At 41.6% G+C, this 12,758-nt stretch overlaps 1 protein-coding gene across 1 annotated transcript in view; it reads left to right on the forward strand.

Annotated features, from left to right (window-relative positions):
* Window positions 1-10,780, forward strand: part of LOC138775841 (ceramide kinase-like protein) — a gene marked incomplete at both ends in the record, with an annotated part of 14,401 nt that extends 3,621 nt beyond the window's left edge. Inside the window, 4 exons of the mRNA XM_069956044.1 lie at window positions 476-539; window positions 6,550-6,692; window positions 9,198-9,272; window positions 10,603-10,780. Coding sequence (XP_069812145.1) covers window positions 476-539; window positions 6,550-6,692; window positions 9,198-9,272; window positions 10,603-10,780 — 460 coding nt within the window. The remainder of the gene's footprint in view (window positions 1-475; window positions 540-6,549; window positions 6,693-9,197; window positions 9,273-10,602) is intronic.
* Window positions 10,781-12,758: the final 1,978 nt, after the last annotated feature.

Here is a 12,758-nt window from a genome sequence, read left to right on the forward strand (position 1 = left end):
TTGATATAACAATTTTGGGACATGTTTTCTTAAGAGCTCTGGGTTGTGATGTTACTCTTTTTTTCCTGCTAGTAATTTATGAATAAAATGACAACTGGGTGTTGCCATTTGGGGGCGTGTACCATGAACAGCCTGACAGTGTGATACCCCTCCTGACAAGAAATGGTAAAACACAATTGTCAGTTTCTCTATACATTTCTAGGACTTGCAAAGTGACAGTAGAAGACAGATCTAAGAAAATAATATGTACAGAATTACTATAAGTGCAGATACTAAAACTGTCATGTGAGAAGAGCTCACTGTCCTCTTTAAGTGGCTGTCACATGTTAACAGAATTTTGTATTTTTACATTATATATTTTACAAACTTATAATCTAAAATATAACATTTACATTTTTCCTGAAAGTCACGGTTTTGATGTTTTCTGGAAAGATACAAAATACATCTCAATATTGTGTTGTTTTTTTCTCTATAGAAACTAATTATAAAGGACATGCCCTTGCGTTACTTAAAGAATGTGAACTCCAGGAGTACGACGGGTATGTTGTTAATGGATTAAGAGCTGCTTAATAGAGAGTAGAAGTAGATATAGTGGCTGTAAACTTTGTAGACTTGGGCATGCAAGTTAAATGGATATTGTCACCCCCCCCCCCCAGCTTACTCTATGTGCTGTTCTCCACACCATTCACAAGCTTAGATGCTGCACATTTGATATATACCTGTATAGAACTTGTCTCTGCTTCTGCCTCTTTCTGCTCTAAAACCGCTGCATTGCTTCATCTGAGGACACTGTTATCCAACTGCTTTGAAGTCCCGCCTAGGTGACCCTGTTCACAGATGAAATTTAAGCTAGAGTAAAACCGCTATTACAATGTAGAGACCTGTCAGGTCAGCGCTTGCTTGCTCTTCATTACCCCACCCCCTGCCGGTGCTATTACACACGTTCGCAGTGAGCGAGGAGGAGCAGGGGAGAGGGTCTGCTGCAGCCGCTCCTAATGCACAGAGCGACGGCAGAAGATCGTTAACCAGGTGATCGTTGCCGTTTCAGCCTGTTGAAAGACAACAATCAGCCGACATCGTGCATGCCGGCTGATCGTTGTCTTCTATTACACAAAACGAAAGGGCCTTAAGAGGGTGACAGTATTATTTTATATTAGTTGAGAGGAGAATAAAGGAATGGCATCTACACTGGCTGATCTCCCCAGCAGGGAGAAGCCCTGTCTAGGACATGTCACTGCCCGGACCTGCTGCGATCCGGATATATAGCCGAATAGAAAACGCAGTGGCCACGCCATCCATTCCCCAGCTACTCACTGATACCGACAGTGTAGCCTCATATACTTACATTGTTGGAATTAGCCTCACATGGCATGTGAATGGCATGGATGCCACAGTCTTTTTACCGGCTATATCTTCTGATGACAGGGAGCCTGAGCAGTGATACCAGCTATGATCAATAAATTTTGACATGCCTGATAACATGCCAAAAGTTATTTTGCTTTGGCTGTCCAGACATAGTAGGAATTGTAGTTTTGCAACTGCTGGAAACCAGAAGGTTTCCCATCCCTGAGTTAAAGAGTCTTAGAGTTTTTCTTTAAAGGGACTTTCTAATTGAGAAAGCCCATTTTCATGTGTCTTATTAGAGCACTGAGATACCCCATAGTGGAAGGGTCCTCTGTTCAGGATTCGTAGGTTAGAGTAGAGTGGTTGTGAAGAGCATCTCTTTCTGCAGAGCTGAAGATGGCTCCAAATGACTTTAAGGCTACAAACCCACTTAGCGGGTCTGCAGCGAGTCCCCTCACCGCGTATTTGCAGCGAGACTCGCCCTATACTTTTAATGGCAGACAAACACGCAGCAGGGATGTACATCCCTGCTGCGAGTTTGTCTGCAGCCCACCCCATTAACCCCCCGGCCGCAGGAGCTGCAGGGGGGCGATTGGGGGGGGGGGGGAGGACGTGCAAGCGATCGGGGCTGCGGGGGGGGGGGCATCGGGCGGCCGGGGCTGCGGGCGGCTGGCTGGAGCATATACTTTACCTGATCCCGGCTCCGGCTTGCTGAAGACACCGGGGACCGCCGAAGCAAGCCGGAGCCGGGATCTGGTAAAGTATCAGCTCCGGCGGTCGGGGGGTTAATGGGGTGGGCTGCAGACAAACTCACAGCAGGGATGTACATCCCTGCTGCGTGTTTGTTTGCCATTATAGGGCCGGGATCTGCAGCGAGTCTCGCTGCAAATACTCAGAGAGGGGACTCGCTGCAGACCTGCCAAGTGGGTTTGTAGCCTAATGGTAATTGTGTAAACCACCTATTCCCATTTTTTTTAAGTCAGTAAGAGTTTCACAAATCGCTAATTTTTATATTCTTCAATATCAAAGCTTGCTACATCACAGGGTGTTGTAGAAACATAAAGGGCCCTTACACTGGCCCATTACCATCCATCCATACGTGTGTGTTCCTAATGGTTGCATTACACTAAGAGCCCTGCATGCTTGTTCTTCAGTGGAAAATCATTGTTTGTCAGCAACACATCTGTCCGTATTAATAGGAGATTTGTTGCCAATAATAATGGACAGAAATGGCTGCTTGGGCGATCGATACATAGTTAATGCAGCCATTCACTTCCGACAACTGGATCGTGTAATAAGGGTCTTTCCAGCAAGCACAGAAGGACCCTGCATTATTGTAACAGGCAATTATCTGCTTACATAAAGAAACCATCAAAATACTATACATACAGATCACACAGTGTCTGTTTCCTACATCACTGAATCAGTCAAACATAGAGATCAATAGAATATTCCAAGAACACAAGGAAGGAGTTACGGACGATATATTACCAGGTGCACTGACCCCTGACAGATTCCTGTGTGTTATCTACTGTCATCCATGTAATATCATTGTCTCTTATAAGACACTTGGTCAATGCTAAAATAATAGGGCTAGAAAGCATCCCCTAACACCATCAGGGCGTCCCAGAAGCAGAGGAAACGGTTAATGTACAAATTTCTGAGCATATGTTAACAAGTAATTTCCCCATAATCACATTCCTTATTAGAGACAGCCTGTATCATTGTTTTCTTTTATGCAGAATGGGCAAAAGCGGGTTTGTCCTCTCAGCTAAAATAGTGGCCTTTCCATTATTTCCTATTTACATAGTGCTGACTGTGTTTGCAGGACTTGACGGTCTATGTACAAACGGGCAAAAATCGAATAATGAAATGAAAATTTGGTGTAAAGAAGAAACGTGTATCCAGCAATTATGTCTTGTGTATAACTACGCTGTTTGTTCTTCCTTATATGTAATGATTGTATACTTGTTTTCTACTTATTAGGTTACAATTTCATGGCAGATGGCCTGGTGGCAACTATTGCACTGACCTTTTCATAGTTTCAGAGTTGTTGTGGATAAAGGGTTAATACTACAAATGAGGCAATGACTTATTAGAATTCCCATAAGGGTTGTTACCTAGTTTCCAGGGATCCTCAATCTTCATAGTTATGCGCTATAATGCATATAGTTATGCAATAACAATGCACATGGCTAGGCACACAGTAATTGCACATCTCCTATACTTATTGATAAATCCCCCCTCCCCCAGGCCTATGTATATAAGATCAGACATTAACACGACCAATACGAAAAAACGTTCATTCATAAAATAACAATTATTTCTACATCTGTTAAAAATAAATCAGTTGTTTGTTCCAGATAAGTTGATCATAGAAATTATCAGATGAGTCGAACCACGAGAAAAAGGATTCAGCAGCAAGAAAGTAATTCAGTCCAACCACAGGGAATGTGTTTACTTAGAATTACATGGGGATGTTCTTGGTTTTGCTGTTCTAGATACAGCAGGCTGGCTCCTTACTGTGTTTTTGTAGTCTATTTAACGTATCCGTTTTATGGGGAAAAAGATGCAAAAACAGATGTCTGCGTCCGTTTGGATCCGTTCTCCTTTGACTTCCACTTATTAAAAAAAATTATCAAAATGGATTTTTTTTTTAGTATACAAATAAAGTTATTGGTTATCTGTATGTTTTAAGTAACCATTTAAAAATGGATCCGTTAAACGGATTGCAAAAACAGTGTGAACACAGCCTAACTGATCTGATCTTGATTTTACTATGAATTAACAATTTGGAATCAAAAGCTGTAATATATTTGGGCATTGTAGTTTGCATTTAAATTGGCAGAATTCTGTGACTGTCTAACATAGAGGAGTTTTATATCCCCTGAAGAGATCTTTATATGATAAAATTCTGTCTGTATGCAGCTACCACTAGGGGGAGCTTACTGCATACTGATGAATATTGCATTGAAGGGAGTAGTAACACAGTATGCAGTAAACTTCTAAACACCGACTACTGTAGCTAGTGGAAGTTTAGAATCTTAGGGTCCTTTTACACGTACAGATAAATTACTCAAGCGATTGTTTACCAATTGTGAAACCTTTTAAGCGATCAACGTTAAGATGAAGAGATAAGTCGTGAAAAAGCTTGTTATTTCGATCGTTGGGAGATCGCCATCCTGATCTTTGTTGCTTGGAACAACTGTTTAGATGAAACGATCTGCGAAATATTGACGAACAAACAGCAACGATTTTAGGACATGTTTTTTAGGATGTTAGGAAAGACCAAGATTAACGATTTATTTCTTTGTTTGATCGGTGACTACATTTACACCAGCAGATAATCACTAGGTTTTCGGGTTACCACGTAAACAGTTTGGGACATTATTAGCTGACAGTTTCTGTCTCCAGTTGCAATGGAGCGATGTATGGGCACTTCAGCTCCAATGTTGTCTCTGGGACTGCTGGATATAGAAAAGCACTGTACTGCAGTTTAGGGGCTGTATTGTGCACACATGACTGCATGCTCCATTCCCATAAGAGACTCGGGACCCCTATTCTTTAGATTACAGGATTCAAGCAGTCAGATCCCCAGTGAACATGCACTTTTCCTCATGTGTAGAGGGCATAAGCACTGGAGGCAGGCCGGCCCACCCCCAGTGGGAGGAAACTCCTGCCGCTCTATGATGTGGCTCCATTAGAATCAATAGAGGGGCTGGAGTTTCCTCCCAATGGGGGTGGGCTGGCCCGTCCCTAGTGGATGGAAACCCCTACTGCTCTATGATGTGGCTCCATTAGAATCAATGGAGCCGCATCATAAAGGGGTGGCTGATATCTTCGGGCGCTGATATCTTCGTTCCGAGGAGCGGGACTCGTCGGAGAGGGTAAGTATCCAGGGGGTGCCCCGGGGGGTCAGGTGGGCTCTGTGACAGGTTCCCTTTAAAAATATTTTAAAATATTTTTTTATGCCTTTTTTCATTTTTCCATTTTTCAATATATATATTATAAAATAATCCTGGGATCTTTTAGTTTTCATTCTTACCACTGGGGCTAAAACTAAGCTGAGACTTTGTTGTGTCTTTAGTGATAAGAGGAGGCTGCTGTAAAGTGATTTGTACAGCATTGCAGCAACATGTGGCACCAGTAGATAGAGGAGACAATAGCAGCTCCCTTCAAAGGTCACAGAGCGCGCTCAGTAATGTTTCACATTCATCTCAAGGGGAAAAACTCTGTCTATTGCCGTCTACGTCCATTAGTCTTGATGAAAAGCTTGTCACTAAGTGCTGTTAAAAACAGCCGAGGCGAGATGGCAGCCCCCATAACAATGTACTAAAAGTGAAATATAAAAAATACAAACAGAAAATAGAAACAGATTACAAACAAATATATATTTTTTTGTATCTGATTCTAATAGGTAAAGAAAAAATACACGTGACACATTCCCTTTACTTCACTAAAAATGTTTTGCTGGTTTCCTTTGGCAGTGGAGTTGATCATCCTAAACATTTTTAGCACAGGCTTTGTGGCTTGGGAGGAGAATAAATAATAAGTGTATGTGTGTTTACTAAGAACTTTATCTATAAAGTAATTTGTGCCGCTTAACTCATCACATATCGCATATAAATAACACTGTAGTAAAGAAGCAGTGAAAAATAAATTGTCCTTACAAATACATGAAAGTAATTACTTTCCTTGCATATTAATAGTAATTAACAGCATCTTAAATTATGACTTTATTTATATAAAATGTTTATGGCTTCATAGCGCCTCCATAATTCACCGACAAGCGGCAGAATATTATTATGATAAATTACAAAGTAGCTTGTAGATCACTGGGGAGTATGATGGAGTAAAAGAATTACTGCACTGAGATGCTCTGCTTTACTCCACTTCGCCTCCGTTTAACCAGTCCCTTTTTCTGTACTGCTGTTATATTAGATACGAAGAACATGGGGGAGTTTTATCAAACATGGTGTAAAGTGAAACTGGCTCAGTTGCCCCTAGCAACCAATCAGATTCCACCTTTCACTCCTCACAGACTCTTTGGAAAATGAAAGGTGGAATCTGATTGGTTGCTAGGGGCAACTGAGCCAGTTTCACTTTACACCATGTTTGATAAATCTCCGCCCATGTGTCTATTATAACTGAGGTTTCTCAGGGTGGAAGTTTTACTGAGAATGTAGTGTCTCTTTTCTCTTGCAGCATAGTTTGTGTTGGAGGTGATGGATCAGTCAGTGAAGTTGTCCATGGTCTTCTGCTCAGAGCCCAGATGGATGCTGGGAAGACTATAAATGGCAGCATTTCTCCTGTTAGAGCCCCACTGCCACTTGGTATAATACCAGCAGGTGAGTGTAATAATGTGCACATACACCATAACATTGAAAACGACTGCCTAATATTGTGTAGTTGCCACCAGAACAGTTCTGCATCATCTTGCCCTGGACTTCCAAGGTGTCTTATGGTATCTGCCATTAAGAAGCTGGGAGGAGGGTGTCTCTATTTTTTTTCCGGCACATATCCCCTGTGTGTGGCCTCAGCATTAACATTAACTGGGGGTTATGTGTCAGATTAAATGGGGTTAGGCCATGTTTACACAATGTATGTTTTGTATAAATCATGTCCGTTGTTGCAATTCGCAACAACGGCCGTGATTTATTCAAAACATGTTCTATTTGAATGAATGGAATCCTGTTTAGTATATACTATAAGAAAAAAAAATAAAGTAAAATATATATACAGTTGAAAAAAAAAACACATAATGGTGGGATTTACCATTAGGTGGACAAAAGAAAATGATATGCTTGTTCAAGATCATGCAAAGTAATCCGCTATAGTGAATCAAAGACTGTGCAGTCACTTATTGCTAATTCATGACCATATGGCAGGGCCTGGAGCCACTCCACTGGCTATTTCCATTGGCATTTGTTGCTGTGGAATCCATAGATAAGTAGCCAAACAGACTACAGTGGGAAGGCACCAAAAAGCATAGGCAACAAAATATCATCTAGTCCTCTATCTTTCAATATCTGCATATATATTATATAGGTGGCGACAATTGAGTTTGCAGCAATCCGTAACTAATTTCTAGACATGAAAAGATTTTAGTAAAAAAAAAAATAAACACCAAAGCATTGGTTAGCTCGTAAGGAAAAAATTCGACATGCTTGAATGGCAGCTCATTACATCACATTTATCTCCTTGGTGTGGGAGACATTAACAGCCTCATGAATATTCATCTCATCTGGTTAATTAACTTAATTGTTGTACAGAAAGTGCTTTCTCATCCAAGGACATTCTTTATTTCGGTCTTGTGATTTTCACTTGGATTCATCATCTTTTTTTTTTTTTTTTATGCTTGAGCTATTTATTAACCTACATTAAAAAATATCTATATGAAAGTCTGGTACAGTGTGATGGCGACTGGCCTGCGTATTCACACCTTACAATTTATGTTACTTTTCGAGGTTCATCACAAAATATTAGTTTTCTCACCTCTTTAGTAGAACAGGTTTTGTCCCATTGTTATTCGATTGACAATTTGTTGCAGATATAGTAAAACTGAAAGAAAAGGATTAAGAGATTTCAAAGAAAGACCAAGCACTTTAATACCTATAATAGTCATAGACATTGAAATGGCGTCTGATCAGCAGGCAGTAGGTTATAGAGCAGAGCAGAGCAGATTGAGATAAAGTTGAGATAAATACATTTGTAATTTTATTTTTGTAACTCCTCCCTTATTCTGGGTTGAAGAATCCAGTGGGCGGTCCTACTCAGTGATTGACAGTTATTTGTAAACACACTCTAAGCACACTCAGAGAGTGATTCTAAAATTTCTAAGTAGTTATTATGGTTGAAAAAAGACAAGGGTCCATCAAGTTCAACCTATAACCCTGCAAAGAGTACGGTCAGTCACTGACTCCACCCCCTGGACTCCTGAGTATAGACCTATAGGCATAATATGCAGTTTATACCAAAACTATATTTACACAACTATGTATCAATCTTCTTAGCTCCTCCTGCTCTGTACCATGCTGCCCACAGATAGGATGCCATTTTCAGTGTAACAGGATCCCATTAAAGAAGTTGTTCAGTGGAGTAAAATATAAAAAGTTTGCAGACTTAAAAAAAAAAAAAAAAATAGTAACATCACCGATCCCCTACTGCCGCTCTATGTGCATTGTAACCAACCCTTGTTGGTTAAAAGTGGCAAAACTTGTGGACCCTACTAGATAGGTAGCCAGCTGGCAATGCATAGAGAACCCCATACATATGAGGCAAAGAGGTAATATGTGTTTTAGCCACATAACCATTCATTTTATTTTTTAAGTATTTGAAAGAAGCCTATGATAGACTTCTCTGGGGTCAGAAACCTCCTGTCTTAATCCCTATTAAGCTATTTTACATGATAGACTATATCAGGTGTCAGCAGCTTAATAGACTACAGAAGCCTCGCCCTCCCATTCATCTCTATTAGACGTTGTAGCTGCTCCTTGTTTAATACTCATGTAAATTTTCAGGTGTATACCCCTCGGTTGAGTTCTCGCCCCTCTCCCAGTGTCTGTCTTCAGCCTTCTTTCCACTTTATTGGATCTCTTTGTCAGGATACCCTAGTTTTGTAGCAGTTGCCCTATATCCTAACCAGATTTAAGATAGTCCTGAGGAAGTGGCACATCCAGTCGTGAAAACGTACCTTTTGTCATCATATATTTCCATAAGCTATTAAGAGTTATCAGTCACTTGCACAGAGTATTTGTTCTTTAAACCATGTTCTCGCAATTCCGGCACTAGAGGGGTTAATGTTCTTATATTTTCCATGTATAGATTAATAGCTTGTATGTATCGTTTTCTAGGCACCACCAATATTCTGGCTTATTCCCTTCATGGCATCAGACACTCGGTAACTGCTGCATTACACATCATTATGGGTAAGAGTTATCCTCTGGCACAGAACGCGCTTATTACTGGGGTAGTCTGGACTTGTTATTAATATTGTCAAATTAAAGGAGACGTCTGAGCAGACCTCCTTTTTTCACAAGTGCCAGGGAGGGAGGGGGATAAAAGAAATAACAAGCTTATTTCTCCTGACTCTCCCATTCACACACATGCCTGGCTTAGCCTAAGGCTGCATTTACATAAAATTGTAAAATTGGGGATCCATGACCCCCACTGCGAAAAAATAGGACATGCCCTAGTGCGGATCATGGCACAGATCCCACCTGGCAGCAGTGATGACAGGAGCGCAGGAGACCATTACTTGCCTACTCCCCCTGTGTCAGAGAACATGTGAGCTTGCCGGCATGGGGGTGGGGGGTGGGGAGTAGGCGAGTAGTGTTCTTCTCTGCTCCTGTCATCTCTGCTGCCGGGTGGCAGGGGGCTGCACATCTATTGGGGGATACGTGCCGCGATCCCTCTCTGGTCATAACGGCGTGGATTGCGGCACAGATCATGTGAATGCAGCCTAGATGTCCTTTTACATGAACAGATTTGTTGACCATTGGGGACCACAAAAGAGAGGCACAGCAAGATCGGCGCTTATTTGCGGTGCCTTTACACGGCACGACAAATCGAGCAGCTGGGCTTCACGAACAATTCATGTATCATTCGTGCAGCCATGGAAACTGATAGCAAGGATATGCATATCTGTGCTGTCATTTTGCCAAACACACAGCAGTTGCATACTTACCTAGTGCACTGCTGCTTGTGATCTGGCATCCTATTCACTGGCTCTCTTCAGGCCCCGCCTCCCACGACTGTCATTCTGGGCCTGAAGACAGATGCTGAATGGGAGAGCCAGTGAAGGGGATGCCGGATGACAAGATCGCGCAGAAGGTAAGTATGCACTGCTGTGTGATTTGCCTTTATCGTTATCAGCCTCACATCCCCTGTTTAGGGGATCAGGGAGATGTGCAATAAATTTTGAAGCAAGCTCTAAAGTCACATTTGGCCGAGGATCGGGCTCGGTCCTCAGCTGATTGCTGTCACTTTTACAGGAGCCAATTTGAGCCACAAGAGCGTTTCTTGCAACTCTCCTTGCCAATAATGAGACTGTGTGAAAGGCCCTGAATGTGCAATAAGGAGAGATGATTGTAGCCAGACACCACTGGTGGCCGCTTATCTACCAGGAGAACAAAGTAGTAGGCACATTGATATCTAACACAATTGAATCTTCTTTCCTCTGACAATATTAAAGTTGAACCTTTATCTTTTTGCTTCTGCAGTGACTTTGACTCTAACCTATGTCCATTGAAATTTCAGGGAACATCCAACCACTTGATGCCTGCACTTTTAGCTCTGAGGACAAGCTTCTGCGCTTCGGCTTTTCGTCTATGTTTGGATTTGGGGGACGGACTCTCGCACTTGCGGAGAAGCATCGCTGGATGCCTTCTAGTCAGAGAAGAGACTTTGCAGTTATTAAAACACTTGCAAATCTAAAGTTGGTTTATTTTTCTATTTGGTGCATAGTTGTAGAAATATTACCATTGATATTTACAGAGAATAAACAAATAACTCTGTTCAGATCACGTTTGAAGCCTACCATTGGCATATACACTGGGTAAAGCCCCCAATGTATACACCAAATGCACCCATAGGGCTTGATTCACACAACAGAGGCCAAAAGAGCGCCCCTATCGCATCATTCATGGCCTTTAAAATAGCAGGAAATTAAAATGCTGCAAAATGCATTCTTAAGTGAAGAGTATGCTCAAAGAATATATATGTAAAAGTCACATTAATTAGAAATGATAAATTAGCACATTCAGTGGCATACATAGATGATGGGGAAGACTATAACAAACGTAGGAATTAGGAGCTTTCAGGCTCTGCTTGACAATATTATACTGCAATTCACCTGTTACTTAAAGTGACTCTGTACTCACAATCTGACCCCCCCAAACCACTTGTACCTTCGGATAGCTGCTTTTATTCCAAGATCTGTCCTGCAGTCCGTTCGGCAGGTGATGCAGTTATTGTCCTAAAAAAATACTTTTAAACTTGAAGCCCGTGCCAAACAGGAGTATCTGTGCTCTAACTTTGCTCAACCTCTCTGTCCCTCCTTCTCACCCTCTTCATCATTAGGAATGCTCCAGGCAGATTGCCTGCTATTCCCCACCTGTGTCAGCCCAGCACATGGGCTGGATCATTAAGGACCTGTGCAATGCTCAGCATGGAGAAAATGTTTCAGTGGCATTCCTAATGATGAAGAGGTTGGGGAGGAGGGACGGAGGGGTGGTGCAAAGTTAGGGCACAGATACTCCCGTTTGGCACAGGTTTAAAGTTTTAAAGTATTTTTTTAGGACAATAACTGCATTACCTCCCGAACGGACCACAGGACAGATCTTGGATTAAAAGCAGCTATCCGAAGGTACAAGTGGTTTGGGGGGGTCAGATTGTGGGTACAGAGTCGCTTTAAAGGGGTTGTTCAGCAAAAATCTTTTTCTTTCAAATCAACTGGTGTCAGAAAGTTATATAGATTTGTCATTTACTTTCATTTAAAAATCTCCAGTCTTCCCATACTTATCAGCTGCTGTATGTCCTGCAGGAAATGTTATTTTATTTTCAGTCTGACACAGTGCTCTCTGCTGACATCTCTGGCCGAGACAGGAACTGTCCAGAGCAGAAGAGCTTTTCTATGGGGATTCATATAAAACCGAGACAGAGTTTCTGTCTCGGACATAGATGTCAGCAGAGAGCACTGTGTCAGACTGAAAATAAAATAATATTTCCTGCAGGACATACAGCAGTTAACAAGTATGGGAAGACTTGAGATTTTTTAAATAAAAGTAAATTACAAATCTATATAATTTTCTGATATCAGTTGATATGAAAGAAAAAGATTTTCGCTGAACAACCCCTTTAAGGGCCAAGTGCCTCCATTCCACTTTTTTGTTTGCTAACATTGCAGCATCTTTGGAAACCACATCTTTCTGCTGGTTCTCAACACCTTTAAAAATAGGGACGAGACCAACCTAGAACCGACCCCCCTTTAAAGGACAATAGCAACCACATGTATTATTATTATTATTAACAGTTAACTGTGTATGCAGAAATTCTGATTCTGTCAGTCATTAATTGGAAATCTAAAGCTACGTTTACACGGAACAATAATTTGCCCAATCGGACGATTAACGATGTCGGAGTAACATTTTTTTTTTTATAACAATCAGCGTTTAGACGGAACGATATATCGTACGGAAAAATCGTTTTAAGATGCACGGCAGCACTGATTGGCTGAAAAGGGGAGCTGGGAATTTCAAACAGCTCTTCTTCAGCCAATCAGTGCTGCCGTGCATTGATTGGCTGAAGAGGGGAGCCGGGAATTTCAAACAGCTCCTCTTCAGCCAATCAGTGCTGCCGTGCATTGATTGGCTGAAGAGGGGAGCCGGGAATTTCAAACAGCTCCTCTTCAGCCA

The sequence above is a fragment of the Dendropsophus ebraccatus genome, unplaced genomic scaffold, assembly GCF_027789765.1.
Source record: "Dendropsophus ebraccatus isolate aDenEbr1 unplaced genomic scaffold, aDenEbr1.pat pat_scaffold_2151_ctg1, whole genome shotgun sequence".
Taxonomy (NCBI): Eukaryota; Metazoa; Chordata; class Amphibia; order Anura; family Hylidae; genus Dendropsophus; species Dendropsophus ebraccatus.